Below are 27,906 nucleotides of genomic sequence, written 5' to 3'. Positions count from 1 at the left end.
ATGGGCTCTGACACCCAGAAGCCTCAAGGGCCTTTTAATTCACTTCGCATCGATCAACCATCCCTGGGGCATACAGCACAGTGCTGGGCACTGTGGGAAGCTGGTCCTGGACCAGGCCACAGAAAAGCTGCTGCGCACCGTCACTGCCAGAACGGTGCCTGTCCAGGACTGAGGAAGCTGTGGCACTGCCCCAAGTCTGGGAGGAAAGTTTGACAGCCACTTTGCTCACACCAGTCAAGGACAAGGGCAGGCTTCTAGTTAAGCATTCTCTCTCCTTCATTAGCAACTTCTGGCTCTCCAAGATTTGGAGGAGGCCTCCCACTTGAGAGCCTCCAGACCCCCTCCTAATACAGAATTCTGTTTTGCCCCAGCTCTTTTGCTCAGAACCACCTGGGATAGGTTAGCTACTGGGCAAAGCCGGAAGCTGCTTTCAAAAGGACAAGCATGTAAGAGATGCCATTTGTGGGATTGGTCCAGGGAGGGAAGAGACCTGGACATGGAAAGAGGAAGGATTTTCTAGGAGAGGAAGTGAGAGTCAAGGGTGGCCCTGAGAATTCGTCTACAGGGAGAATAAGCTTGCAAACAGCAAAAACAGAGTAAGTAAAATGCATTTCATTTTATCACAAAGCAGTGCTCCCAACCTCTTCCGTAACATGGCACACCCCGAGGGTGGAGAATTGACATTTAGGCACAACCGGGACCCTAATGAGCAAGGTCTAGGGCAGAGATCCAGGGCAAGGTCTTCAGAGCGGACAGAACCCGATTCAAGTCCTGTTCTGCCTCTTATCAGCTGCACAACCTGGGGCTGGCTGTCGAACTTCGCCACCTCATAGTTTTCTTCTCTGTGACAAGGGGAATAGCATGTAAAGTGGTGGGCCCAGAGCCAGGCACAACAGGCTCTCCAGAGATGCCATTCTCAGCACGGTTACCCAGGTGAGCTATTCCAGCGCGTTGGACCCACGAGGGGATAGGCTGGGAGACACGGGCAGCAAGGGACAGTGGACACGGAAGCAGAGAGCAACGCCCTCATCTGCTCAGCTTCTCTGCCTTGGACGTGGAGAGCTGAAAGACTGCTTCTATGAGGTCTCCGGTTGGGAAAACTAGGGACAAAGACACTGATTAAAAGCCTCCACCGGGAAATGAAGTAATGGAGTGCCTCCCCATCTCTGAGTGGCCATGTATCTGAGGAGGTCGTGGTCAGTGAAGTTGGGGAACACATGCCACTCCCCACCCCAAGTTCTTCCACATCTCTGATGGGTGATGGCACGGCCGGCAAGGGTACAGTGTGTCTGTGGGCAGGCTGGGTACAACAGGCTGGCTATGAGTCCGGAACAGGGTCAGGAGGGTCAGGCTGCCCGCTGGCTGGCACGACGGTGTCCCTTTCACGTTGCTGCCTGATGTACTGATCCAACAGGGCAGTCAGCTGCAGGGGCTGGTGCTGAAGCAGGAAGTGGGTCTGGGCCATGAGGCAGGTGAGTCCTCCTACCAGCTCCCCCTGCACCAGGGCCAGGCTGGGAAGCTTGGAGTAGTTGATGAAGCCCTGCCTGCTGAGGATGGTGTCGTCAATGCAGCCACCTGGAAGAACACAGGGTTAGCTGGGCTCCCCACAAACGCCTCCCCTCCTCTGAAAACAATGCTCCGACCTGATGTTCCAGTGCGCGCTCTGCCACCCTGCCTCACCTCCCACCCTCCCCCCCCCCCCCCCCGATCCGGTTCTCACTCCAGCCCCACCCCAATGCCACTCTGTTTGGGACCGAGCCCCTCTCTTCTTTCCTAACTCTTGCCTAGAAAATCCTTACGTAAGACATCCACCTGGCCCAACCCCCACTAAGTCATTGTTGCTGAACCTTTCTTAAAAGAACAAGGAGCATGTGTGTATGGGGGCAGGGGGTCCACAGAGACCTATGAAACCAGTCTTCTCTATAGAAGAATCACCTCTGAGGATTCTTACCTTTGGGGGGGGATAGCGGGGGGCGGGGGAGGGGGGGCTCTGGGAAACATTGCTCACTGTCCCTCAGTGCCCTTGACCTGGGCTATTTGAGTTTCTCCGTCTGTGTGGACTTCAGCACCCCTACTCCACTGCTAGTCTCAAGGTGTCTGAACTCTCTCCCTGCAGGGCCCTCTCTCTGCCTCCCCTCTTTTTCCACCCAGTGCAGATATGACGCAGGGTAGTGAGCCAGCACGGCTTCTGGACTGACACAGGCGGCCCTCAGCAAATGGCGCTACTGACTCAGGCCCCATCCGTGAGAGGATGTCCCTGCCAAGGATGTCCGCAGTCTTACCCACATGTACTCAGCAGATGGCACCAGGCTGCTGTAGCCCCCACTCCCCTTCGCCCCCATCCTCAACCCGCCGGGGTGCGTGCTCACCTAGCAGGGGCAGGAAAGGGACACCCTTCAAGATGCGCACCATCTCCTTGACTTTTGGCTCCTCACTGACCAGCAGAAAGTTGTGCCCCACAAAGAGGGGCAGCAGGTTCTGGTACTTGGAATCTGCTAGGAAGGGCTTCAGAACCTGGAACGGCAGGAAAGAGGGCTCACTGGGGACCAGTGGCCTGGTCACAGGCCAGGTCGTGCCGAGGGTGCAAGCCGACGGTCTCCTCGGCCCCTAACTGCAGTTTAGGCGCCAGACTGGAGGAAGGTAGCTTGTGGAGTGGGGAGGGACGGCGGGGTCTGATTGGCAGGGGGCAGGGGAATCCGGGCACCCACACCAGAGGGCTGCTGCCTACCTGGTTGGGGAAGATCTTCATCAAGATCTTGTGTTTCCGCAGCTGGTGCCGCATGAGAAGCTTGTCCTCGGCACTCAGAGCCACATTCTGACAGACAGCTATCATTCGGTTGTCTCGGAAAACTGCATCTATCTCCCGACGGAGGAGCCGGATAAGGCCTGTGTCCTGAAGTCAGGAAGGGATGACCAAGGGGACATAAGCTGCCCTTCTCTCCTTGTACCCCTTATTCCCTTAGGGACAGGTGCTGGGGCTCTCAGTGACGCCCAAACATGGGAAAGATCTGTGTACAAGCGGGTGGGTTGGGGCCCCGCCTCCCAAGTCGAGTTCCGTCTCCCACCCCACCCTTTCATTTTCATCAGCTAACGACGGTCTTTACAGCAGTGTTTTCAAACCTGAGAACGCTCATCCCCTTGAGCTGGCCACCCATCTGACCCAGTCAACATCTGACAATAATGTGGTCAAAATTACTTTATCCCTCTGACACTGTGCTCGTGTTGAGGGATTTTACCAATTATAAAGACAAGATCGCTCTTTGGCAGCATTAATTCAGAACTGAGGCATTTGCACAGGACAAGACTTCATTTTCTGAAGACCGTGTTTCTCAAAGTTGACAGCTTGTGGACCTGACAATAAGTGTGGAGTTACAAATTCTCCACTGGCCCTTCTGTTCTTTTTTTAAGGACAAAAACTCTCTTATCATTTCTCTAGGAAAACATGGAAACTTCAAGCCCTTTCAAGACAGGAGACACGGGGCGCCCGGGTGGCTCAGTTGGTTCAGTGTCCGACTCCTGATTTCGGCTCAGGTCATGATCTCATGGTTCGTGAGTTCAAGCCCCACATTGGGCTCTGTGCTGACAGCACTCCACCTGCTTGGGATTCTCTCTGCCTCTCTCTGTCCCTCTCCCACTTGCGTGCGCACGCACGTGCTCTTTCAAAATAAATAAATCAGGGGCGCCTGGGTGGCGCAGTCGGTTAAGCGTCCGACTTCAGCCAGGTCACGATCTCGCGGTCCGTGAGTTCGAGCCCCGCGTCGGGCTCTGGGCTGATGGCTCAGAGCCTGGAGCCTGTTTCCGATTCTGTGTCTCCCTCTCTCTCTGCCCCTCCCCCGTTCATGCTCTGTCTCTCTCTGTCCCAAAAATAAATAAAAAACGTTGAAAAAAAATTAAAAAAAAAAAAGTTAAAAAAAAAAAAAATAAATAAATCAACTTAAAAAAAAAAAAAAAAGACAGGAGCTATCCTCTCCCCTACCCCCACCTGCTTGGACAGCTTTTCATACACACATTTTTGGAGGCAAGTAAAGAATGCAGGAAATCCAGGAGGCCTGTCCGATCCACGGAGCCCCAAACACCAAGCAGAACCAAGTGCACATTTCATGTTAAAGCATGTGGACCACAGGGTCAAAGAGGGGAAGTAATGACATGGAGGGCTGTGTCCTGGAGCACTACTTCATTATGGCCAGCATCACAGCACCAAGGACAGTCTCCTCCTTACCTCCTGTGGGGGGCTGGGAGGACATGGTAGGCATCGTGGGTTGACAGCAGGCTTGGGGGGGATATACTCAGTGAGAGCCATCAGCTTCTGCCGCTCAAAGTGCATCACGCGACGATGGCGGGTAACAGCCTTGGAGCCACAGCGGACAGTCTGGCGGGTGGGCAGCCGGCCTGGGAGGGGAAACGGCAACGCTGTGATGGGTGCCCTCTGGGAGTCCTTAGTCGGTGGGCTTCAGATGGAGAAAAAGCTCACCTCTGGGCAAGCCAACCACAGCTCACAGAGCTAGACTCAACACAAGAGAGGAACAAGGAATTGTCTGCTAGGAATCCTAAACTCCCCAAACTTCTCTTTAACGGGCGACCTTAGGTCAGCTGCTTGATCCTTGGAGGCTCCCATTTCGCCAGCTCTTCTTCATGCACAGAGATGAGGGAAAAGATGAGAACAAAGGAAAAGTATTTTTGACTACATTAAAAAAAAAGGGGGGGGGGTGGTGGTGAGGGTTGAGCAATTTTTTTTTTCTAAAATGGCCAAAGAGTAAATATTTTAAGTTCGAGAACCATACGGTCTGTCGCCACTATTCAACCATGCCACTGTTATCACGAAAGCAATCATAGCCAATACGAAACAAGCAGATGTGGCTGTATTCCAATAAAAGTTTATTTCTAAAACATGGTGACCAGTCCTGCCACAACATGCCCACCCCTGGCCTAAGCCAGTGGTTCTCAAGGTGCATTGCTCCCACCCAGCCAGCAGCATCAGTATCATCTGGGAACGTGTTAGAAATACAAGTTCTCAGGGCCTGTCCTAGACCCACTGAAGCAGGAGCTCTGGAAGGGGGCCCAGCAAACAGTGTCCTAATAAGACCTGCAGGGGTGACAGATGCATGCTGATGTCGCAAAACCACTGCTCTCAGCACTGCTCTGAAGCCTTCTCCCATGATTTGAAGCAGGAGGGAAAAGAAGTTATACAGCGCTCACGGCTCCCCCAAACAGGCCTCCCTTCCCTCTCTTCTTGTTTGCAGCCATCGGTGAAGAGTAGCCCTCGGAAGACAAGGGAGCCACTTGAAAGCCCTAAGCCCAAGTGACCCCTTCATCTTGGACAAAAGGACCCAGGCTAGAGCCTCCCACCTGCAGCCTTTCCCAAGACTGAGATGGAATCTCAGGGAAAATTCAGCTAGAAGGTGGTTCTAACAGGGAGCATGCAGGTCTGCTGGGGTGAGAGGTTTTATTGCCAGCAGCCACAAAACCTAAGAACACAGGGCTCTGGATCAGATGGAACCAGATTTTAATCTCTCTTCTGCCACTTACTAGCTGTGACCTTGACCAGTCACTCGACTGGTCTAAACTTGAACTTCTTCACCTGTAAAGAGGCCATGGTAATGACTTCTTCATGACAAGCTTTAAGATTTAAATGAGATAATACATGTAAATCATTTATCACTGTGCCTGGCCTGTATCATGTGCTCAAAACCATTCATTAAACAAACATCTATTTCATGCCTACTAACGCCCACACCACGCCACCTGCTGGCGATGGTGAATGAGCATGGTTCTGCCCTTAGGGAGTTTGAAGTCTAACACAGGAGACAGACACATAATAAACAAATGCAAAATTACATGGTGGGTAAAGGGGGTCAATAAACAGGGTGCAAAATACAGATTTCTGCTTTGCAGAAGGTGGCCAGGGCAGGCCTGAGAAGATGACATTTAAGCTGAGACCGTAAAAAGGTGGCATAGCGCCAAGGTCGGGACGGGCAGTGGTTCCAGCTGGAGCTGGAAACTGGAGGCGAGCAAGAGCCAGGTGGTAGACTATAGAAACCCAGAAAAGAAGGAGTACTCGGGCATAGGGAAGAAATACAGCAGTTGTCGCTGACGTTGTTGCTGCGCTGCTGTTATCACTAGTATCTGGAGTCACAGGGAATTAGCTGGAGGAAGGAGGCCAGCGATCTGGCTGGTGTCTGGGGTCATCGAGAGCTGTCTGGAGTAAGAGATTACGGAAGGGGGTCAGTGGTGGAGGAGGGGAGAGGAGAACTAAGAGCACCGGCCGGAACGCGCCGTGAGGACCTGGGCCGCTCCTTACCCGCCTGGGGCAGGAGACCCCCTCGCAACTTCCCAGCCAGGGTCGCAGCCATCTCCACCGGAAGAGCAGCCAGGAGCCGGGCGAGACAGAAGGAGCGAAGGATTGTGGGAAGCCCTGGGGCCGGAAGCAGCCGCCGGATCCGCCGGCTGGAGCAGTAATCCGCATGCGCGCTAAGCCCAGGAACGCCTAGTCCGCGCTCCCTGACGCCCCAACTGGCGTCCAGTCTCCTAGCAACGACGGTTAGCCTCTGCCGCACAGCTCTTTTCTCGGGATCCTCACCCTCCACTCTCTGCCCACAGTCCCCCACTGGGGACTAGCGAAGCCCCTCTGCACCCCTCAAACTCCAGACCCGTCTCCTCGATTTACTTTTGTCTTCTACCCCGCCTCATTAATTTGCTCTGAATCAACACTTTCCCTTGTCCCTCCAGTCTCTGAAATTCTCTCTTCTCATACCATCCTGGGTTCCGCCATCCCGGGGACTAAGTTGCTCTGCTTCCTTTCGTGCTAATCCCGCGCCAGGCCAGTAGCCTTTAGATCATGCCCGGAGGTGAGTAGGGGATGGAGAGGTGGGTAGAACAGTTGGATAACAGTAGGGTCAGGCTTCCAAGAATAAGGGAATCGTTCTCGTCTTTTCACAGGTAATTTTGCCCAGAGTCCAGAGGAAGGAGGCGTGTGCATCACTGAAACCCTTATCACTAAGCGGAACTTGGCCTTCCCTGAGGATGAGGATCTGTCAGAGAAGATGTGAGTGCCGGCGGGAGGAGAGGGGTGCTGGACAATTGAAACACACAGAATGACCAGTCCCCTGAGTTGTACTGTTTCTTCAGCTCATCTTTGTCCCTCTCTTTACTTACTCCACGCATCCAGTCAGTGGTAATGTCCAATCGACTTTGCCTCCTTAAACAGTATTCTATTTCTTTTTTTTTTTTTTTTTTTTTTTTTTACCATGCCCGCTCAACTGCCTTGAATAAGGCTCTTAAGTAAGCCATCGCCTCTCAATAAACTCTTCATCAGTTTCCCTGCCCCCAGTCCAGGCTCCCCATATGGTTGCCAAAGTGATCCTTTTAAATGACAGATCTGATCAGGCACTCCCTGGTAGAACCTTCCTTGGGTCCCTAGTACTTCCAGGATAAAATCCGAATACCCTAGCGTGAGTTGACTGTTGCTGCCTTTTTCGCCATTCTCCACAATTCCTCCAAGACCCTCTGTTCTCACACCTTAGCACCTTTTCAGATGGTGCTGAGCACCTGGGAGCTTGTTAGTAATGAAGACTCTCAGGCCCACCTCAGACCTACTGAATCAGAATCTGCATTTTAACAAGACCCCCAAGGGATTCGTGGGCAACTAAAGTTCTCCTCATCCCCCTCTCACCTTCCTGGCCAACTCCTATTTGTACGTCACCTCCTCCAGGAAGCATTCCCTGCTCCCCTATTGAGGATTCAGTGCACAGTCCATGTACCCCCTTAGTCCCTTCATGTGTCTGTCACCCGCTTGTCCTAGATGTTTGGCCTGCTTCCCTAATAGTGATGGGCAGGGACTCTCATTGGTCTCCAGTGGGCACTCAGTAAATATTGTGGAATTAATGAATGAGTGGATGAATCAAGTGATTTTCCTTCCATGGACCACTCGAAAGGGAAGTGAGGAAGGATATTCCTGCAAAGATTGTCTCATCCCTGTGCCAGTGCCCGCTTCCACCATCTGAGCTGGCCCGGGGAAGCCTTCCCTGGCCTCTGAGTCTCTCTGGGAACCATAAGCTGTTCAACCATTTCCCAATCCAAGGGTCCTATTCCTCTCACCCTCTGATTCTTCCCGGTCCTACTGATCGAGATCCAGGTCTCCAGGTTGACCTGATTTCATGATCTGGACACTGCCTCATGAGTCAAGAAGTCCTGACATCTCAGCCAAGCCACTTAGTTCGAAAACCCTTTTCTACCCCCTCCCATCTTCCCTGCCAAGGGACCACAGAAGTGGGATCTGTTACACCACCTGCTAACTGTTCCCCCAGGTTTCACACTCTTGCTGAACTGCAGACTGTCCGCCTGGACCGAGAGGGGATTACTGCTATCAGCAACCTCGAGGGCCTCCAGAATCTTCACAGCCTCTATCTGCAAGCGGTACCTTCTTGCCTCCTGCTCTCCCTCCCCCCTTGCCCTCTGTGGACCAAGTCTGTTTAATGTGAAAGCAACCAGTCAGGCCATCTTGCCCATTCCCTGGTGTTCAGGTAGGCAGACCTTCATTGAAACTGTTCCAGAGGGGGCACCTGGCTGGCTCAGTCAGTGGAGCATGTGACTCTTGATCTCAGGGTTGTAAGTTCGAGGCCCACGTTGAGGGTAGGGATCGCTTAAAAATAAAATCTTTTTAAAAAAAGAAAATGTTGGGGCACCTGGGTGGCTCAGTCGGTTAAGCGTCCGACTTCAGCTCAGGTCACGATCTCGCAGTCCGTGGGTTCGAGCCCCGCATCAGGCTCTGTGCTGACGGCTCAGAGCCTGGAGCCTGCTTCCAATTCTGTGTCTCCCTCTCTCTCTGCCCCTACCCTGTTCATGCTCTGTCTCTCTCTGTCTCAAAAATAAATAAACGTTAAAAAAAAAAAAAAGAGAAAGAAAAGAAAATGTTCCCAGATGAATCAGGAACTCTCTTGAAAGACCAATCCTCCCAAAAGATCTCCTGAGCATGCTCCTGAATCACTGTTTGTTTTTCTTGTGTATGTCAGACACTTCCCTTGGTTTAGAAGTTCTTTTTGGTGTCTACTCTAAATCTCCCGTGTTCTATAGCTCGAGCGCATTTCCTGTTTTGAGGAAATGAAAGAGGGAACCAGAAGATTCCTCTGCATCCTTTAGAACCCTGAAGGCTGTCTGGTGGTAGTGGGTGGTTGGTTGATTGGATATACATATTCAACTCCTCCAGGTTGAATATATCCAGTGCCCTTAACCTTTCTTCACAGAAACCTTCGAAATCAAAGTAATATATGTTCATTGTTCCCTCTGTGTACATAAACCACCACCAAGGCTTTTCCTATTTCCCCGTGGCCCCTTGGTTTCCTTCTTGATTTCCAGGTCACTCTTTGGTTGTGGGGTGAGCAGGGTATACTTTAATGAAGTTTATCTAGCCCCTAAGTTTACACCCCTAACCATCCACCCAGAGAAAGTAAATCATTTCGAGGTAGTGACAACTCCAGTTCCGGGAGTGGGGTGATTATTCCCAGGGTGCCAGCCCTCCAGCTGCAAGAGCAGACATGGTCTGCTTAGTTTCCCCAACTCATTTGCTTTCTGCAGAATAAGATCCAGCGAATTGAGAACCTGGCCTGCATCCCCTCCTTGCGGTACGTGGGGTCAGGGCTCAGGCCCGTGAGGAGGGGGTCGGGAGGGAAACACGGGAACACCCCAGAGAACTGACCGGCTCAGACATCTCCAAGCCCAACGTCTGGTCAGCTCAGGACCCCGCAAGCCTCACTCTGCTTCTCTCACCCCAGAAGACCATGTGTCCCCATCCATTGTGTGGCTGCTCAGCCAGGGGCCCCGAGTGCCTGCTGCCTTCCTCCCTTCCTTTGGCGGTTCTATGACTCAGCTCTGTCTCTGCACCCCTCCCTTCCCCTGCAGCTTCCTGTCTCTGGCAGGAAACCAAATCAGGCAGGTGGAAAACCTCCATGACCTCCCACATCTCCAGTTTCTGGACCTTTCAGAGAACCTGATAGAAACACTGAAGCTGGGTAGGAATATCCTTGCCCCAGCTCACGGGCTAAGACTTGGGCAGGACCCTCCCTCCCTCCCCTCTGCCACCACCTCCCTATGCTTGTATTGGTGGCAAAGCCTCTGCGGGTCCTGGGAGGTGGGAAAGAGGCAGTGGCTTTGGGCCAGAAGGTGGGTATGGGACCCTCACTGCCCTCTCTTTGGTGTGTGCAGATGAATTCCCGCAGAGCCTTCTCATCCTCAACCTGAGTGGAAACAGCTGCACCAACCGGGATGGGTACAGGTGAGGATGCATTGACGGTGGGAAGAAATGGGGTGATGGCTGAGCTCCTCGTATTCTTAACTCCACACGGACTCCCTCTCGGCCTGCAAACTTGGGGTCACCATCCCTGGCACCTTCTCGTCTCTCACCCCAGCTCAAGTGGGCCGCTTTTTCTCTTCCACCCCGCCCCCCCACTCCCCAGAGGTCCACATGGAGCCAGCCCTTAGCTCTTTGGGGCTGAGCGCAGGCCCGTCTCCCAGCTTGTGAACACCACCCCTCTGGGTGCGGTTCCTATGGCTTGTGCCTGCACGCCCTCCCAGGCCCCCCACCCGGGGCTGCCCTCCTGGGTAGCCTCTGCCCTTTCTGCCCTGCAGGGAGCTAGTGACAGAAGCCCTGCCGCTGCTCCTGGACCTGGACAAGCAGCCTGTGTTAGAGCGCTGGGCCTCGGACGAGGAGGATAAAGACTCAAGCGACGAGGACGGGGAGTTCCCAGAGCTGAGTGGTCCGTTCTGCACAGAGCGAGGTGGCCGGGCTTTCCTTTTTTTTTTTTTTTTAAATTTTTTTTTCAACGTTTATTTATTTTGGGGACAGAGAGAGACAGAGCATGAACGGGGGAGGGGCAGAGAGAGAGGGAGACACAGAATTGGAAACAGGCTCCAGGCTCCGAGCCATCAGCCCAGAGCCTGACGCGGGGCTCGAACTCACGGACTGCGAGATCGTGACCTGGCTGAAGTCGGACGCTCAACCGACTGCGCCACCCAGGCGCCCCAACCGGGCTTTCCAAGGCTTGCGCCCTCCCTAGAACTCACCTCTGCCCTGTGGGACACTGGGGAAGCTAAGATGGCAGCGGGGGCGAGGGAGGAGGCCCCAGGCCCAGACCAGCATCTGGGTCAGAGGATGGTACAGCCGGGGCCAGGTATCAGCCTGGCGTGCAGGCGACTCACCCTCCCCATTAGGGCCGACAGAGGGTTAGTTTGGGCAGGGTGTCGGCCAGAGAACTCCCGCCTCAGCCCAGGGGCCGTCCTGCCAAGCCATCTGCCGCCTCCCATCTTGGCCCCTCGCAGGCTTCCTCGAGGAGCTGAAGCAGGAGATGAGCAGACACAAGGAACTCAGGCAGCAGGCAGCCCTGACCGAGCACCTTCTGAGGATGGGGACAAAGCCCGCCCTCACCGACCTCCCCCAGCTGCCCGGGGGGGCCCCGGCTAGGGACAGCAGTCCTTCTGTCACTCCCACGCAGAGGAAGGAGACACCCCCCAAGCCCGCCTCCCTGCCACAAGCCACCTCTGCCACCAAGAAACCCTGCCCTCTGGTTTCCAGCCAGCAAAGCACTGTCCAGGCAAAGAAGGGGGCCCGAGCAGCCACAGCCCCCAAGGCCTCACTGGCTGGGACCCCCAGCACAACCAAAATGGTGACCAAAAGAGTCAAGAAATGAAGTGCAGCCCCTCCCTATCAGCAAAGCCACAGGAACAAGGAACGGGGAAGAAACAGGGTCTCCTTCTCAGACCCCTCTCCTGTTGCAGGAGCCCACCCCAATAAAATGTCTCCAGGCCCTGAATGCGTCTTTCACGTCACTTGGGGGACATCTCAGGGGAAGCAAGCCGCCAGGGTAGTGGGAAACAGTCACAGAAACACAGAACCTGATTCTAAAGAACACGTGTCTGACCTTTCGGGAACTACCCAAAGGGCTGGCACACCTCAACCCCTCCCCCCCAGCTTCCTGGGTCCTGAGTGGGCATCACCTTGTGGTAGATGCCATCTCACTGCCACTCCCAGGGACTGCCCTTCCAAGGCTCAAGCCAAGGACCCGAAACCCCGCGGTTCTAATTCTCCCCAAATAGTAGCCTCATTTTGTGCCAGGCGTGATCTCTTGCACACACGCGCTCACACACCTGGGGGGGGGGGGCACCTCTCCTCACAGGCCCCTTCCACAACCTTCTCTATCACCCAAGTGAGAAGATTGTGCTGCCTGGCAAGCCCACCAGAAGCCCTGTAGCCAGCTTAGGGCTGTCCTTTGCCCTCATTTGGCTCTCCTGCCCCTGCCAGACCTGGGATCAAGTTCACTGAACAGGGAAATAACATACTTTATTGAGGCAAAGGCCGAGCTGGCCACCCAAAACAAGGCTGAGGGGAGCAAAGGGATTGCACTGGGGTCCTGTGCCCACCCCGGCCCCGTGGTGCTCAGGCATACACCTGGCTCTCCCTTTCCACAAAGGCCTGGAAGAGGCCGCCCAGCTCCTGTGGGGGTGGCACCCGCTCCCCGGCCAGCAGCCGCCGCGCAGCCTCCAGGCCCTCCTGCTCCAGATCCCGCTGCTTCTGCCGGAGCTGCCGCCCCCGATCCTGCCCAGGAAAGGTGGAGATGGGTCCCAGGGACAGGCTTCCCTCTGGACGGAGGGGAGACGCCTGCCATCTGCCACAGCAGGAGGAAGGACAGGGCACCCGGTCTTCTCCTGGGCAGCTGGCTTTGAAGGCAAAGACGCCGCTCCCCCAACTCTGGAGTCTCTCCTCCCCTCCCGGATCCCCTCATATTTCCAGAAGCCCAACTGGGGGTGGGAGAAGTGAGTCATGGCCCCAGAGTAGCCCCTATTCCCCGAGGGTTACCTGCTCGCTCTCTATCAGCCCCAGGGCCACCTGGTGCCGGAGGTAGAGGGTGTGCCGGCGATCCACCTGAGTCTGGAATCGGGGCTGAGTCCGAACAGGGTCCCGTGCTCCAAAAGTGGGGGACAGCACCTGGGGGGCCTGGGCCGCCCCCGCCCCGAAGATGAAAGGTTTGAACACTGACCTAACGGGACAGAGATGGAGGGAGCAAAGGTTATCACATCCCCCCGATCTTCCCCGCCTGGCACCCTCTCCCCCGCCTTCCCCGCCCCCATTCCTCTCACCTGGATGGGTCTGGAGTAGCGGTGAGGAAGTGGACGCAGGGCTGTGTGGGATCCCGGGGCAGGATAGACACCATGCTGGCCGTGGTGCGAAAGCCTCCAGAGTCCATACAGATGCCGCTCTCCTTGTTCCTGAGGATGCCCATCATCACCTCTGCCGTGATGCCCCCTGCGAAGGAGGACAGGCTGAGGGGCCCTCCGGGCAGAAGGGGGACCTCTGGCCTTGGATCAAAGCTGTGGGAGAGGAGAGAGGCTGGCACCACTGTGGCCCTCCTGGCCCCCACCCCACCGCCGTCCACGCACTGACCTTGTTGCTGCTGCAGAAGCTGTTGCCCGGCCCGGAAGCGGGCTTTGGCAGCCTCCATGCGCACAGGCTGCTGGGTCAGGGAGAAGACCTGAGCGAAGTCAAAAGTGCTCTGCCCATCCCACCAGCCCTGGGCCAGGGCATGGGTCCGAAGGTCTGCGTGCTCGGCCGAGATGTCCGTGCCTACGCTCAACTGGTTGGAGATGTTACGGGCCCCTTCTGTGGAGAAGTAGGGGGAGGGGGGTGGCTCATTTGTCATTAAGCACCTACTCTGTGCCAGGTGCCAAGAAGATGATGGTGAAGAGAACGGACCTGCCCCCGTGGAGCGGGAGACAGACAAAATGATCACAGAAATAAATGTGAGCTTGCAACCGTGGTGCACGTGATGAAAAGGCACCTGCTTGCATATAAGGGGGAAACTTGACCACCAGGGAGTCCAGGAAGGCTCCCCAGAGGAGGCGGCCAGCTAATGTACAAGAGGATTTAAGCAGGTAAAGTGGGGAGACAAGTTCCCCACTGGGCTCACTTCCCACCTTCCTTGGGTGTGCCTGCCAGTGAGTAGTTTGCGCGTGGATCCGCCCTGCCCTTCACCCATGGTTTTCCCACCCCCTCCCGAGGCTGGCAAAAGGGGACAGCTCTGGGAGGCGAGCCCCGGCGCTGGGCTCTCACCCTGGATCCTCTGTGCGGCCCACAGCCCCCCTGACGTCTCTAGCACCCACGCCTCAGTCCGGTCAGCCAGCAGGAATGTGTTGTGGTAGCAGAACGGTGTGGGGTCCTCCCGGCAGCTGCCCCCTTGCCCGTAGCGCGCCAGCAAGTCTGTGATCACACGCAAGGCCTCCAGGGCAGAGCTGCTCCGTTCCAAAGCCAGCCTGGCATGAAGGGATGCACGGAAGGGGAACGCAGCGTCAGTGGCTGGTGACGGAAGCTCCAATGGACGGAAGGCGCCCAGAGAGGCCCAAGTCACAGAAAAAAAAATCTGCCCGAGTTGGTTGTATTAAAGCGCCGTTAGGCGGGTGTTTTTCAAGTTCTTCTCTGAGGGTCCCAGGGAGAGGCCTCAAACGTGGTTTCGGAGAAAGAAGGGGCCCGAGTTCCCCAGCCTCTCTTCAACCAGAGCTGCTCTGCTTTCACTGGTTTTGTAAATCGGGACTCCGTAGGAGATTTCAGTTGGGAGGGGAAAAAAAAAAAAAAAAAAAAGGACTTCTATTTAAAAAAGAAATTTGAAACCACTGCCCTATTTCTGGGCCAGGAGAGGCCCAGAAGCGGCCACATTCAGGAGCTCCTTACCAGACTGTGGCGATGGGGCCAGGAGAGAGGAGGAGCAGGGGCGGCCTCTCTGGTGACGGCAAGGGGGACAAAAAGGAGGAGGCCCTGGTGAATCTAGCTGAGGGGAGGGGAGGATGGCCTGGGTCTGTCCTCGGCTCTCAGCCTTTCAGTGTGTAGAGATGAGGGAAGGCAGGGTCCGCACCTGAGTAGGTCCATGCCTAGTAGGGCTTCCCCCTCTCCAACTGGCTCCTTGGTCCACACTGCCTCATTGCCAATGCAGACGCCATGCTCATTGGCGCCCATCTCAGCCCCCCACAGCCAAGAAGGGCGGCTCAGGATTACAGCGTGAGTCCTTGACACCTGTTCCACCTCAATGTAGGTGCACTGCAGGTAAGGGAGGAGAGAGGGAGTCCATTCAGAAAGGGTTTTATCATTCCCATTGTACGGATGAGGAAACCGAGGTGGACAGCAGCTAACTAACAGGCCAGGTCCAGGTTGGTAGACTGGAAGGTCACGCTCTTCCCACCACATCCGGGGACTTGCCAGGTGCGAGGCGCAGAGGAGGAGGGTCTTAGAAGAATGCCTAGATCGACCACACCTCCCGCCGCTTCCATAAGGCCTAACCCACCTGGAGCCGGCTGCCAGGGGCATGAGTGCCTGCCGGTACAAACACCACCTCCTGCACCTCGTCCCGCGGTCGGTCGGAATTCTTGGCAAAGATCACAGCTGGGATGGCCGAGGCCGGGGGCACGGAAACAAAGCAATCGCAGGAACACGGGGTGTCAGAGCTCCACGAAGCCATCTGGGGAGAGGTGGAGGTGCACGTGTCCCCCTCACGCCGCCTCTCCACCATCCTGGCCAGAGCTCAGCCCTAGGGAGCCCCCCGCTTCCCAACACGTGTAAACAGGCACTCAGGGAAGACACTGCTGTTGGGTCCTGGACACACTCGATGCGCGGCGTGCACAGCCCAGGCTCCAGGCTTGGGAGGCAGCAGGCGGGCGCACACCGCAAGCTCCCAGGGCCCTGCCCAACGGGGAGCCCGACCCACCAGTGCCGTCGCGGGACCACCTCCCTCGCCACCCCACCCCACTCCCTCGCCCCTTTTCTGTCCACATTCTCGCCTCCCCAATACCGTTTGCCCCTCACCCTGTCTCCCTCCAAGATCCCCGGCTTAGTCCCGGGCGCCACCACCTCCGCTTCGGGTCATTGGGCGGAGGCTCACAGGTGACCTGGAAGGCTTTGGCCCGGGGGGCGGAGCCGGAACCAAGCGCCTGCAGTTACTTGGTTTTCCACCAGGGTGCGCGCCAACACTACTTCTTGGAGCGCAGCAGCGTGGGAGACTTTGCCGGTCCGCCTGCCCTTCCTAGCTCGGACGGCTCACGGGCACTTCCAGCCGAGACACCATGGGGAGAGGCATCTGCAGGTGGAAAGGAACCCACGTAAAAAGAGAGGAAAGAAAAACCGGCCAGATTTGCTAGAGAGCGCGGATTGCTGGGGCATCTGGAGGAAAAACCTCAGCTCGCAGCGTCCTGGTTTCAATTACAAAGGTGCAACCTAGCCCTACCTCCCCCCCAGGGCATAAGATCTGAAAGATTGTTACAGGGAAGCAGGTCTAGGGATAACTTAAGTTAATGCATTAAAAAAAATTTTTTTTTTTACATTTGTTTATTTTTGAGAGACAGAGCACAAATGGGGGAGGGGCAGAGAGAGAAGGAGACACAGAATCCGAAGCAGATTGCAGACTCTTGAGTTGTCAGCACAGTGCCGGACGCGGGGCTCGAACCCACAAACAGCGAGATCGTGATCTGAGCGGAAGTCCGATGCTCAACCCAGCCACCTAGGCGCCTGTAATGCATTTTTTAAATGCACATATGCTCAAAACCCATCTGACTCCCCAAAGGTAGATTCTGGCCCACGGTGCTCAAACTCATAGGAAAATAGCTTTGAAAGGAAATTTGGAAATTTCTAGTCCAAAGATTTTGTGCCTTTGTATATAGTGAAACTGAAACAACAAAGGAGAAGTCTTGGCCAAGGGGGCACATACCGGTGTGGGGATTTGGACTCTGATCCCAAATGTTCTGCTTTCCAGGTCATTTTCCTCTATAATGCATCTCCACTACCGGCATTTAAGCAAATGCATCTCACCCCTTTTTGCTCTATGAAGCCCTCCAGAAATGGGGACAGGAGAGATACTGCAGATTATCTACTTCTCCCACATCCATCCTGCCAAACAGTCAGGGTTGCTGTTCAGAGCCCCGGCCACAGCATCCCAGCCTGTGGTCTCTCCTGGGATGGGAATGAAGGCACAGAGGCCATGGCTTCCCCAGGAGGCCGACTGTGGGCAGGTGTACCAGATAAGGGTGTTGGGGGAGTTGAAATCTAAGATACTTTCTAATTGCCTGTAGGTATCTGAGGCTGATTCTGAAGAGGAAGCTGTCCCCAAGGAGGTGGGCTTCATTTTCAGAAGGGGGACTGCCACTTGTAAGATGAATTGACCTAGAAGCTGGGCTGGAGGCAGGGAAGAGCATCGCCTGGAACTCTAAACACTGGCATCTTGTCTTGCATCTGCTATGGAGCGGCAGTGGCTGTCTGGGCAGGTCACTTTATCTTTGACGGCCTCAGTTTCCCCAGTGGCAAAATGATGGCATTGAACTAGATCAGTGGTTCTCAGCCATGGTTTGGGGAGGGAGGGGAGGCATTAGTTTTCAACCACGTGACTCCCACAGCACAACATAATACTTTAATACTCCACTACTCAGTGTTCCACAGACTGCCCGCATCAACATCACCTGAAAGCTTGTTAAAAATGCAGACTTGGGGCGCCTGGGTGGCGCAGTCGGTTAAGCGTCCAACTTCAGCCAGGTCACGATCTCGCGGTCCGTGAGTTCGAGCCCCGCGTCGGGCTCTGGGCTGATGGCTCAGAGCCTGGAGCCTGTTTCCGATTCTGTGTCTCCCTCTCTCTCTGCCCCTCCCCCGTTCATGCTCTGTCTCTCTCTGTCCCAAAAATAAATAAAAAACGTTTAAAAAAAAAAAAATGCAGACTCTTGGGCCCCACCTCAAACCTACTGAATCTGAAGCATGTTAACAACACCCCCAGTGCAGGGGCGCCTGGGTGGCTCAGTTGGTTAAGTGTCTGACCTCCACTTAGGTCATGACCTCAAGGTTTGTGCGTTCGAGACCTGCGTCAGGCTCTGCATTGGGATCCTCTCTCCCTCTCTCTCTACGACCCTCCCCTGCTTGCATTCTCTAAATAAATAAATACTTTTTTTTTTTAAGTTATTTTTTAAAAAAACCACCCCTAGTGTCAAGTTTGAGAAGCGCTGCTCTAATAGGTCCCTAAGGGCATAACTTGGTGGGGTGCTGGAAAATGAATCAGGGTGTCTTGAAAAACTCCATGGGTGACTCTAATATGCCCTCTACCAGGTGGAAACAGCCAGACTATTTGGATCCTGAGACTCTTTTCAAACCTGCACGGCTAACATGCTGAGCAGTCGGGCTCACCAGAATTAACGGAAAGTGAAGGCGTCTTCAGGTGCGCTGTCGGGGAGGGGTTGTGAGCTTGCCCTTGGACATCATTCCAGAAGCAAACATCAAGGCTGCGTGCTGACGAACATGAGCACCCGAAGCAGCCTGCCGCAAAGCCAGCTCCACTCCTGCACTTCCCCTGCTGCCCGCGGTGGGGCAGTGTGTGTCCGCGGGACCACAGCGCAGCCCCAGGCTGCAGTTCCCAGGCGGCCTGCGGCTCGGTCACTTTCCCATTCCTGATTTCACTCGAACACCCTAGAAGGCCTGTACTCCCACCTCCCAAGACAGCAGATGGCCACTCAGAGAGGTTGCCCAAAGGGTCAGCCCACATGGTCTGACTTCCCTAATTCCCTCCCGGCCCCTCCAGGATCATCCCTGTGGGGGCACCAGATCTGAGGCATCAGTGGTGGCCTTGGGCTCCCTCAGGGGGGCCAGGCCAGCCAAGCAGCATTGCTGCCGATCAGAGCCAGTGAGCAAACATCAGAGCCCCACCAAAGGCCCCCGCTAAGAATGCGGGTCAGCAGGAGGAGCTGCGAGGGGAGGAGGGGTGGCCCTGGCCCTGCCTAGACAGGCCCAGCCGGCCCCACAGCTGCCCTCCTGTCCCTGGGGGCAGCGATGGGCTAAAGGAGGAGAGGACTCACCAGGCTCCTGGGGTCTAACTTCCCCCCGCCCCCAACCTCTTGGAAGACAAAAGAAGCACCCCAAGGAGTGGGGCGGATGGGCATGAGGTCGCCATCACTGGAACTTTGTGTGCCCGCCCCTCTTCCCAGGCTTCCAAATCCAGGAGCAAGAGAAAATAAACAGTTGCTCCCCCCAAAATGAGTCTGCTTCCAGCTCCACCCCCTAAATCATTCTGATACCCCACCCCCCATATCCCAAAGTGGCCTTAAACTTTGTGACTCCAGATTCTCCCAAACAAGTGATGAGAGGAGCCAATCTGGGTACCAGATTTGGCTCCAGGAAATTGGGCTAGGGGTGGAGTGGGGGAAACCGGAATCCCACTAGGGAAGATAATAATTTTGGCCAAAATGTAGGATGGGAAGGTAAAACTACACAGTAATCTGGCCTGCCCCTTTGGAGTCCCAAATCGATCCTCTGTCAACCTTCCTAGCTTTGGGGCTCTGGAGTCATAAGGTGTTTGTTTCTCACTGCACATGAATTAGGCACCAGCTGCAATACCAGAAATTGGGCAGCCCAGGAAAGTGTATACAGATGGGCATTTCTGCATATCCAAGGATGCCCGATGGGTCCAGTGAGGGTGCGTTTGTCACTGTGGTTGTGTAACTGTGGCGGGCCCTCTAGCTGAGAGTTGCAGTAGGATCCTTCCCTCATACTTTCCAGCTGGGCGGGAGCCCATCAGATATCTTGGCTGCCTTTCATCGCCTTGTCCCTGATAGGGATCATCCTGGGTGAAGAAATCGCTGTCAGTCACCCCCGCCTCACTGACAGCCAGAGGGACTGATCACACCCCCACGGGGGCGGGGTGACGGGGCCCCAGAGGCTGGTTCTCTCTGGGAAGGCAGGGAACCAGCATTCTTGGCAGAGGAGGGGAAAGAGGGGGCTTATATGTGGAGGAAGGAAATATCTACACCCTTCTTATCCCCCAGGGAGGGACAGTCAGCCCAGCTATCAACCCTGAGGGAGCTCCTCCTTCCTTCGGCATTAGCCACCTCCAGGGAAGGATCTGACCCTTCTTCAATCGGCTCAGCTCTGCCCCAAACAAAGGGAGGTGAGGCTGCGCAGGGCTGCAGGATCAAAGGGAAGTGTCCACCCCACCCAGCAGCCGGCCTCGTCCTCACTGCTAAGGGACACTGAGTCAAAAAGGAAACCAGAGCTGGAAGACAAATGAAGCAATGATGTGGTTGATGACTTTATTATGGCATAAAAAACACAGGCTGTTTCTTCCTCCTCCTCCCCCCCGCCCCCAAAGTGGGTTCACAGCAGTTAAAAGAAAAAAAAAATCCTACATTTCTCCTCTAGGGGGCTGCCTAGAAGGGGGGCAGACAGCCAAGCAACCTAGATCTATGAAGGAGGGGAGCAGAAGAAAACCTATCCGAAGCCCGCACCGGCACCCTTGGAGCTCAAGGCCTCCGTAGGGGGAACATCGGTGTCCCCCTACAACCTTGAACAGCCATTCAGGAGTTCCCAATAGGATGGTCACTGGGGAAGACTGTCCTGGTGGCACCAGGAGGGGGTGGCTGGTTTCGATGGGTGGAGGAGAAAGGCATCCCACACCCACAGTGCCCTCCCTCTCTCCCCCTCTCTCCACCTGCCCAGGCAGCCTGCAGGTGCTGCCAGATCTCTCCTGCCCCCAACCCTCTCAGCAAGGAAAGGGACCTCTGGTTGGGGTAGCAAGAGGTAGGGAAAAGAGGGAGCAAAAAGAAAGAACATTACTTCTTAAACTACCCCAGGCCCATGAGCCTCTCAGGGAGAGTCACCCTGTCCCTTTTAAGAAGGGCTCCCTTTTTTACACAAACACATATTCCTACCCAGACCCCAGACCCACTTCCCATTTAGCTCCCAGTCCTGGGGACTGGGCTCCAGCATCCCTAAGGGAGGAAGAGACGCTGTGGGCCTATGTCCTAGGACCTTGGACGGGGTGAACAAGGTGGGGTCTCTCTAGCTGGAGACCCCAGGCTCAGTAGAGAAACACACACACGTACAAACAACATGCACACACACGTGCCCTAATATTAAATAAAATACCTTTTGCTTATAACTTAAAAATCAATACACAACTAATCCTCGCATAGGGGTCCGGGTAGAGAAAGAGGGGCAAGGGGGAAGGGGAGGTCAGGGGGAATGTTATGGTCTCTACCTCTAGCCTGGGAAAGCCCGCTAGTTCCAGATCCTTCCCCCATCAGCTTCCTTCCCTTTGCCTGACTCTGGCTCTGCCCCTGCTAGGCTTTCCCCTCCCCAGTCCCCACTCCAGGATCACAATCAGGATGTATTTCTAGCATCTAAAGAAGGGGACAGGAACAGCTTCCTGGATATCACCTCAGAAGACAGACCCCTTCCACTAGGAGAACACCTCCTTCATATGCAAAGGGAGTCCCCCTGCCCAGAGTCAAAATGGGGAGAAAGGAGCCTTCTAACACACACTCTATAGGAGGGGCCAGTCTTGCAGGCAGCAGAGAAAGGAAAAGGCAGAGCAAAGAAAGAGCTGGGGCTTAGTGAGCAGGTGGGCAGGGGCAGAGTCCTCCGCTCCAAGTGGGGACCACTGTAGGTCCCTGTGCTGGGACACCTCACCTACTCCCTGGTCAACCAAGTAACCCTCTTCCTCTCGTCCCTAAGGGAGAAGCAAATGATGGGTGACCTGGGATGAGGGACCTACATCAATTCTAGGGTGGGGGCTTCTGGCGGTTTTGAAAACCTACATCAGGTAACAGATGGGGAATGTGGACTATACTGAACTTTATTTTTCATAACAACCATGAGTTAAGGACTGAATCCGAGTTAGAGAGGGAAGGGGTTAGCTCCTTCCACTGCCCCGCCAAATTCCTTTCTCTCCTTTTAGAAGGGGACTTTTTTTTTGCCCTCCCCCTTCCCAATCTAGCTCTCCCCTCGACCCCACAGCTCTGGCTGCACGGCTGTCCCGGATTCTGGCCGCTTCCTCTCTTCCTTCATGGCCCCATCAGAGTGGGTTTGGAAGGGTGGAGGCACATCAAAGGAGTTATTTCTACAGCAACAACCCTCCCAACCAGATAGAGACCGCTCCCTAAGGGGGACCCCTGCCTCCCCCACCCCACCTCAGCTCTCCCTCGGGAAACCATAGGGACAGAAGCACTAAAAGCGGGATGAAAGGGACCCGGGCCGCAGGGCGGGTCCGGAGGCGCTTTTATGTCCCGGTTCCCAGGCGCTAAGGACGTGTCCAGACAACTACCCTCAGCGCCCGGGGCGGCCCCACTCCTCTCTGCTCCAGGGACGCGCCGTCTCTTCCAGCAGGTCCCCTCCACCCTCCAGGCGCGGTAGGGGTACCCCACCCCAACCCCCGAGCCTGGGGACAGGAGCGAAATAAGGGATGAAGGGGGGGGGAGGGACAGAGGGGCATGCGCAGCTCCCCCAGCCTAGCCAAACACTTTTCGTCCGGCCCGAGACCAAAACACCCCTACCTAGCGCCCCGTCTCCCCGACCCGGCACCACTTCTCCTCCCCCTCAATAAATAACCACCTTCTCCTCTTCCTCAAGTCGCCCCCCAAAGGCATCAGGCCAGGAGGAAAGCTCTTCGGATGCCCCCAGGGGAGACCAATGGGGGGGGGGGGGCGGTACTGGAGGAGCTCAGTTGGAGGGAGCCGCGCCGCCCTCGGCCTCCCGCTTGCCTTTGCCCCCGGCGGGCTCCACCGCTCCGCTGGCCTTGCCCTCGCCCGCGGCCGCCCCGGCAGCCTCCTCCTTGGCGCCCTCGTGGGTTTTCATGTGTTTGGCCAGGTGGTCGCTGCGCATGAAGACGCGGCTGCAGACGGCACAGGGGAACTTCTTGGTGCCCGTGTGGGTCTGGAGGTGGCGCTGCAGCTCGTCGGAGCGCGTGAAGCGCTTGCCGCAGAAGAGCCAGTTGCACACGAAGGGACGGTCGCCGCTGTGCCAGCGCAGGTGCGCCTTCAGGTGCGACGTCTTGGCGTAGGCTTTCCCGCAGCCCGGGATGTGGCAATTGTGCAAATGCTTCTTCTTGCCCCCGTCGGGCCCGCACGGAGCCCCCAGTCGCTCCGCCTCCAGGCAATTGGGGCAGCGGCACACGGTCTGGCCTGAGCTGCGGGGCACTGACCGCCGGGAGCCTTTGGGCCGGGCTGCTCCGTCCAGACTGGAATCCAGCCCCTGGGACTCCGGGGCGGCCGCTTCCAAGGCCTTGGCCCCGTCGGGAGGCCCCAGGAGGTGCTGCCCTCCGGCGGCTGGGAGGAGGTGGTGCGGGTGCGGGTGGGGAGGCGGTGCGCAAAGCTGGTGGTCTCCGACGTAGCCCCCCAAGCCAGCCTGAAGCGCCCCGGGGTGGCCAGGCGAGGTGAGCGCGCCCTGAGTGTGGGGGAGGTCCATCCAGCTGGTGCCCGGATGAAGGTCCCACCAGGAGCCATCCTCAGTGCCTGGGTGAGTTGGCCGGAACCACGAGTCGTAATGGTGGGACATGTCCGGCTGCAGGAGCTTGGAAAAGGGTCCCGGGGCCAAGGGACTGTCGCTTTCCAGGTCCTCGCAGGTTACCCGAGAGGAGGCCCCCGGCAGCTCATAGCCCTGTGAGAAGTCCACCTCAGGGCCCAGCGGGAGGCTCTGCAGCTCTCCAGGCTGCAGCGGGGAGGGGTAGTCCCCGGCCTCCGGGCTCGTGTGGCCCTGGTATGTTTGGAGAGGCTGCAGGTCGAGGCGCGGCGGGGAGGCGTGAGGCGCGTCCGTGTGCTGGCTGCCCAGAGAGCCGCAGACAGCGGTTAGCATTGCCGGGATCCGGGGTGGGGTGGGGAACAGGGATGGTCAGGGGCACCTCAGGTAGGACCTAAAGGAGGCAAAGAGGAGGTGAAGTGAGCAAAGTAACCAAGTCACTTTCAGTCCTAACCCAGACGGCCTCCCCGCAAAGTGCTCCTCTCCCGACTGGGACTGGCCGCTGCAAAAGAGGAGCACACCTCCCAGTGAGGACTAACGACCAGTTAACAGAATTTGGGAGTGCTAGGAAGGGTTGAGGGTGTGAGGTTCTCAGCCAAGGCGGGGGAGTCTACCTTCTCCTAGCTGATCCCTCCTATGGGGCCCAGCTCATCCTGACAGTTGGGCTGGTCCCAGGCTGGTAGGTCAGATACACCTACAGTTCCATGCTAAAACCATCCCCACCCTATCTGCCCAGACCAGCGCAAAGGGCAGTGTGGCGTTTACCTTCTGCAGCCCTGCTTCCAGCCCAAATGGAGGCTCTACACCCATCTTGGCTTCCCTAGTTTAACTCAGGACACAGATGAGGAGAGGGAGGTGGTCTGTTTCTGAAACTCAAAGCTTGAGGTGACCTGATTTTCCAAAGCTCAAAGCAGGTTCTGAGATATTGGGGAAAGAGACCTCGTTCCGTCCCTGAGGCATGTTCAATGAGGAAGAGCATTTCACTGTTCTCTACATTGCCCTCCGCTCTCTGTCCAGATGGTTCCACCAAACCCACTTCCATTCCTGGCCCCCACCCCTCTCCCTCAGGCAGGAATTCACCTCCCTGGGGTGCAGGTTCAGTGTTGATTCCCAGGGGACTTCTCCCCACCAGAGAAAGTTAAGCTTCCTCTCCTGTCCTGACCCACACAGCCACACAGCTGGCTGTCTGGCTGTTACTCGTGCCCTCCTCCAATCTGGGGGAGACCCAGATGTGAAGCTGGGAGGGGTCAGCTTCCCCAGAGAAGGGGGTCAACGAGAGAAGAGCTTACTAGCAAGCTCTGAAAGGTAAAATTGTCACCCCCTTACGGGATGCAGAGTCGAAGTGGGGACAGCGGAGGGCAACAAGGAAAGCCAGAATCACAGACACTGAGAAGAATTACCCCAAGAGATTATATAGGGGGGTGCATTCTAGGCTTCGATCGTTCTTAGGTGTTCTGCAGACAGTTCTAATATACAGACAAACTGAGAATCACTGCTTCAGGCCAACCCTCTTATAAAAAAAAAAAAAAAAGAGGAAACTGAGGCAGCATTTGGAGAAATGACTTGAACAGACATTCATTTATTTGTTCAATCAACAAATGCATACTTTATGTATCTCTGTGAACCAGGTCTCCGGACTCCTGGTCTGTTATCCTTTCCCTACACCGTTGGGAACCAAAAGATACCCACCCCTCTCTTTCTTAACCACATATCTGTGACTTGAAAGTCCTTTTTCTCTCACCACCTCTCTAAAGCCTGGGAGCCCTGGTGCCTCAGGTGTCGGGCTTGTGTGCCTGGCCTTCTCTGATGGTGGGGGAGGAGGTGCAGTGGTTTAGGGCAGGGACTTCTTCCCACAGCAGGGTTCAGCTGACCCTACCACCTTTGGCCTCTGGGACCAAAGAGGTGTCCCTGGTAGATTTGGAGAGGGAGGGAGAGGGGGACTGGGGCGCCTACTCAGGCTCCCGCTGCCTTACCACAAAAAAGGAACAAGGGTGAAGCAGCAGTGATGGAGCCTCAGGCCCAGGCTGGGCAGCCCAGAAGGGGCTGGGCGGGAGCAAAGAGGCCTGGGACCCTAATAGCTTTTGGCGTCTGGGAACTGCCCCAGGGACCGGGGGGCGGGGAAGCTAACGACCCAGGTTCCAGAGTGGCCTCTCCCGACACAGGGCCAGGGAGTCCAGTCCTGGGATGCCACGGCCTGCCTGCAAAGTTTCGGGAAGGGAGACAGCAGGGCGCGCACTCCCGGCTTCCCGCTCCCCAACGCAGGAAGCCGGGTAGAGACACCCTTCTTCCCCCTTCCGCCGCCTCCCTCTCCCGATCACCGGCGCTCAGGTGGTCAGGACTTCCGTACTCCCAGTCCTCAAGGTTCCAGTCCTCCGGTTGTCCCAGTCGCTCCAGTTTCCCCGGTCTCCAGCCTCCTCGGTCCCTCGTCTCGCCCTTCCGCCCAGGTTTCACTCGGCCGGGGCTCCAAGCCCCTCGGATTCTTTAGGACCACCTCCCCCAAGGCCACGGGAGGCTGTGGCGAGTGCGCGGCGCGTCTTTCCGAGAGGAGCCCGGGATCGCGCACCCCTGGACGCCCAGACCCTGGCTCCTACCTGGAGGCTGCGCTCGGGCTCCGGGCACGGCTGGCTGGCGCGCTACCCACGGGCGCTCATGGGCCCCGCGCGCCGGCGGGCTCTCCGGAGGCGAGGGGCAGGAGCCGAGGACGAGCGGGGGCCGCGACCGGACCCGGCGGCGGGCGGCGGGCAGCGGGAGGCGGAGGAGGGGCGGAGGGCCAGCGGGAGGGCGGAGGGCGGGCGGGAGCCAGGGAGCGAGCGAGCGAGCGAGGCCAGCTCCGCCCGTGACTCACCCGCGCTCTCTGCCTTCATCCTCTGCCCTGCGCTCCTTTTTCCCGGAGTCCGCGGCCCCGCCCACCTCACCTGCCGCCGCCTTTAACCCTTGCGGGCTCGGCCGGACTGGAGGCCCGGCGAGGCCCGGCCGGCGGAGAGGGGGCGGGCTCGCTAACTAGGTCGCCTCCCGCCCCTCCCTCGCTCCTCCCTCGCCCCTCCAGTCCTCAGGAGGGGGTCCTGGGCGGAGCGTTCCCCAGGTTCCGAGACACGCCCCTCGGGTGGAAAACTGCCCCGGAGCCGGCTCCGGGTGGCGGGGGAAGCAGGACTCGGACCCTGGGGGCCTGGAGGAGGGGCCGGGTTCTCCGCGTGAAAAGGAGACTCCTTTGGGGCGCCGCTTGCTTCCAGGGCGCTCGATCCACCAGCCCGGCCCGTGAGCGCGGTCCGGGTACTGAGAGGAAAAGGAAACAGGACTGAGCGCCAAGGCTGTGTCCGGTCTACCTCGGGCCTAGGCCGTGAGAACTCTGGGCTGTGGCCCTCCTCCACCATTCTCTCCGCCGCTCCTCTCCACCACCACCACCCTCCCCGGGCATTTTCGCCCTGCCTTTCTGGCTTCCCCCCCTCTCCGGCCACTCGCCTTTTTGGGGTGGACTCCTCTTCTCCTCTGCCCTACTCCCCTGCTCCCCAACTTGCCCGGGTCTGCCTTCCCCTATTCGTCTCCCAGACCCCCTCAGTCCCCACTCCCCATCTCCCCTTGGGCAGCAACCCCAGCACCTCCTAAGACCACCTCTCAAGTACGCGACCCCCTCCGTCCGGGAGCTGCTCAGCCTACATACGCCCTGCCACCCTTGCCCCCCGCGCACCCAGCCCTGAAAGCTGGGGCAGGCTCCTGAATGGCCCTGGGAAGGGACACTTCTGGAAAGAATTGAGCGACCCCTTGCCACGATTCTCACCTGACTGTCTAAACCCAAGTTTGGAGAAGGGTCTGGGATTCCTTTGAGGAAAAAAATGCACATACACAGGGCAACATTCTGGCAAAATTTCAGGGCGTTCACGGCGCCCACCGAAAAACTCTCAAGGTCCCAGTTGATCGAGATACGGAACGCCCGGTGGTTAGAGGAGTTCATCCCTCTTCCTCGCTGGGCTGGCCTGTGCGCCCGCCCGGATAGTCCGATGCTCCCTTCCCGATTGGTGATTGGTGCCTCCTCTACCCGCCGCCTTGACCTCCCGAAGCGACTCCTTTCTTGCACCGGAATTCTGATCAATTTCCTTATATATATATATATATATATATTTTTTTTTTTCTTCGTTGCGCCGTTTGGCTTTCCCTACGCGTTTTGCCATCGGCCTTTTAAATTTCGTTTTTTGTCTTTACAGTCTTATTAGGCACAGCAGCACCAAAGTTTAGGCTGATTGAATCTCACCTCTGCAGCCGCGATTCCGCCACTATTGCTTTACTGGACTCGAATTTCCGTTTGGGACACGCTCGAAGTGCCACTATAAAACGGCTAAACTGAATCCACAAGCCACTTGAAAATCAGTCTTTGTGTGCTCCCCGCCCCCTCCCCAAACACACACGTTCTTAGATTCAGAGTCAAGGTCTGATTCGTTCTGTCCATCTCCGTCTTTTCTAAGACTCAATTCCCTCATCTGGGCAACCTGAGTTCAAGTTGGGAGACTTTCCTGGGGCTTAAAGGAATTGATGTACCTAAAACACTTAGCCCCTGGGTCCCCTGGTAAGGTCGCAGAAAAGGGAAGATGTGGTTGTAATTATTAAATAAGTAGGTTCCCAGCAAA

At 56.5% G+C, this 27,906-nt stretch overlaps 4 protein-coding genes across 6 annotated transcripts; 1 reads left to right on the top strand and 3 right to left on the bottom strand.

The window, feature by feature from the left end:
• Nucleotides 1-597: 597 nt before the first annotated feature.
• On the bottom strand, nt 598-6,440 carry MRPL10 (mitochondrial ribosomal protein L10). 2 transcript variants are annotated; one of them, XM_086687127.1, is made up of 6 exons: nt 6,299-6,378; nt 4,472-4,628; nt 4,220-4,389; nt 2,729-2,893; nt 2,370-2,514; nt 598-1,575 (listed from the first exon to the last, which is right to left on the bottom strand). In XM_086687127.1, exons 3-6 carry the CDS (start codon nt 4,322-4,324, stop codon nt 1,319-1,321), a joined length of 672 nt encoding a protein of 223 aa, XP_086543253.1. In that variant the 5' UTR covers nt 4,325-4,389; nt 4,472-4,628; nt 6,299-6,378; the 3' UTR covers nt 598-1,318. The 2 variants fall into 2 exon arrangements, with proteins under 2 accessions (XP_086543253.1, XP_086543252.1); XM_086687126.1 differs by lacking the exon at nt 4,472-4,628 and having other exon boundaries at nt 6,299-6,440.
• A 33-nt stretch (nt 6,441-6,473) lies between these two features.
• On the top strand, nt 6,474-11,801 carry LRRC46 (leucine rich repeat containing 46). 2 transcript variants are annotated; one of them, XM_086687124.1, is made up of 8 exons: nt 6,474-6,845; nt 6,937-7,042; nt 8,304-8,412; nt 9,571-9,617; nt 9,895-10,004; nt 10,198-10,267; nt 10,621-10,748; nt 11,311-11,801. In XM_086687124.1, the coding sequence occupies exons 1-8, from the start codon at nt 6,836-6,838 to the stop codon at nt 11,676-11,678; spliced, it is 948 nt and encodes a 315-aa protein (XP_086543250.1). In that variant the 5' UTR covers nt 6,474-6,835; the 3' UTR covers nt 11,679-11,801. The 2 variants fall into 2 exon arrangements, with proteins under 2 accessions (XP_086543250.1, XP_086543249.1); XM_086687123.1 differs by having other exon boundaries at nt 10,621-10,769.
• A 501-nt stretch (nt 11,802-12,302) lies between these two features.
• On the bottom strand, nt 12,303-15,951 carry SCRN2 (secernin 2). Its single transcript, XM_086687122.1, has 8 exons — nt 15,836-15,951; nt 15,318-15,491; nt 14,892-15,073; nt 14,096-14,295; nt 13,430-13,645; nt 13,126-13,291; nt 12,845-13,025; nt 12,303-12,583 (listed from the first exon to the last, which is right to left on the bottom strand). Exons 2-8 carry the CDS (start codon nt 15,489-15,491, stop codon nt 12,425-12,427), a joined length of 1,278 nt encoding a protein of 425 aa, XP_086543248.1. The 5' UTR covers nt 15,836-15,951; the 3' UTR covers nt 12,303-12,424.
• A 4,120-nt stretch (nt 15,952-20,071) lies between these two features.
• On the bottom strand, nt 20,072-26,284 carry SP6 (Sp6 transcription factor). Its single transcript, XM_086687121.1, has 2 exons — nt 25,879-26,284; nt 20,072-23,681 (listed from the first exon to the last, which is right to left on the bottom strand). Exon 2 carries the CDS (start codon nt 23,621-23,623, stop codon nt 22,493-22,495), a length of 1,131 nt encoding a protein of 376 aa, XP_086543247.1. The 5' UTR covers nt 23,624-23,681; nt 25,879-26,284; the 3' UTR covers nt 20,072-22,492.
• Nucleotides 26,285-27,906: the final 1,622 nt, after the last annotated feature.

Source organism: Puma concolor, chromosome E1 (assembly GCF_028749965.1).
Source record: "Puma concolor isolate L17-30 chromosome E1, mPumCon1.1.hap2, whole genome shotgun sequence".
Taxonomy (NCBI): domain Eukaryota; kingdom Metazoa; phylum Chordata; class Mammalia; order Carnivora; family Felidae; genus Puma; species Puma concolor.
Note: the sequence above shows the minus strand (reverse complement) of the source record. Positions and strands in the feature narration are given on the sequence as shown.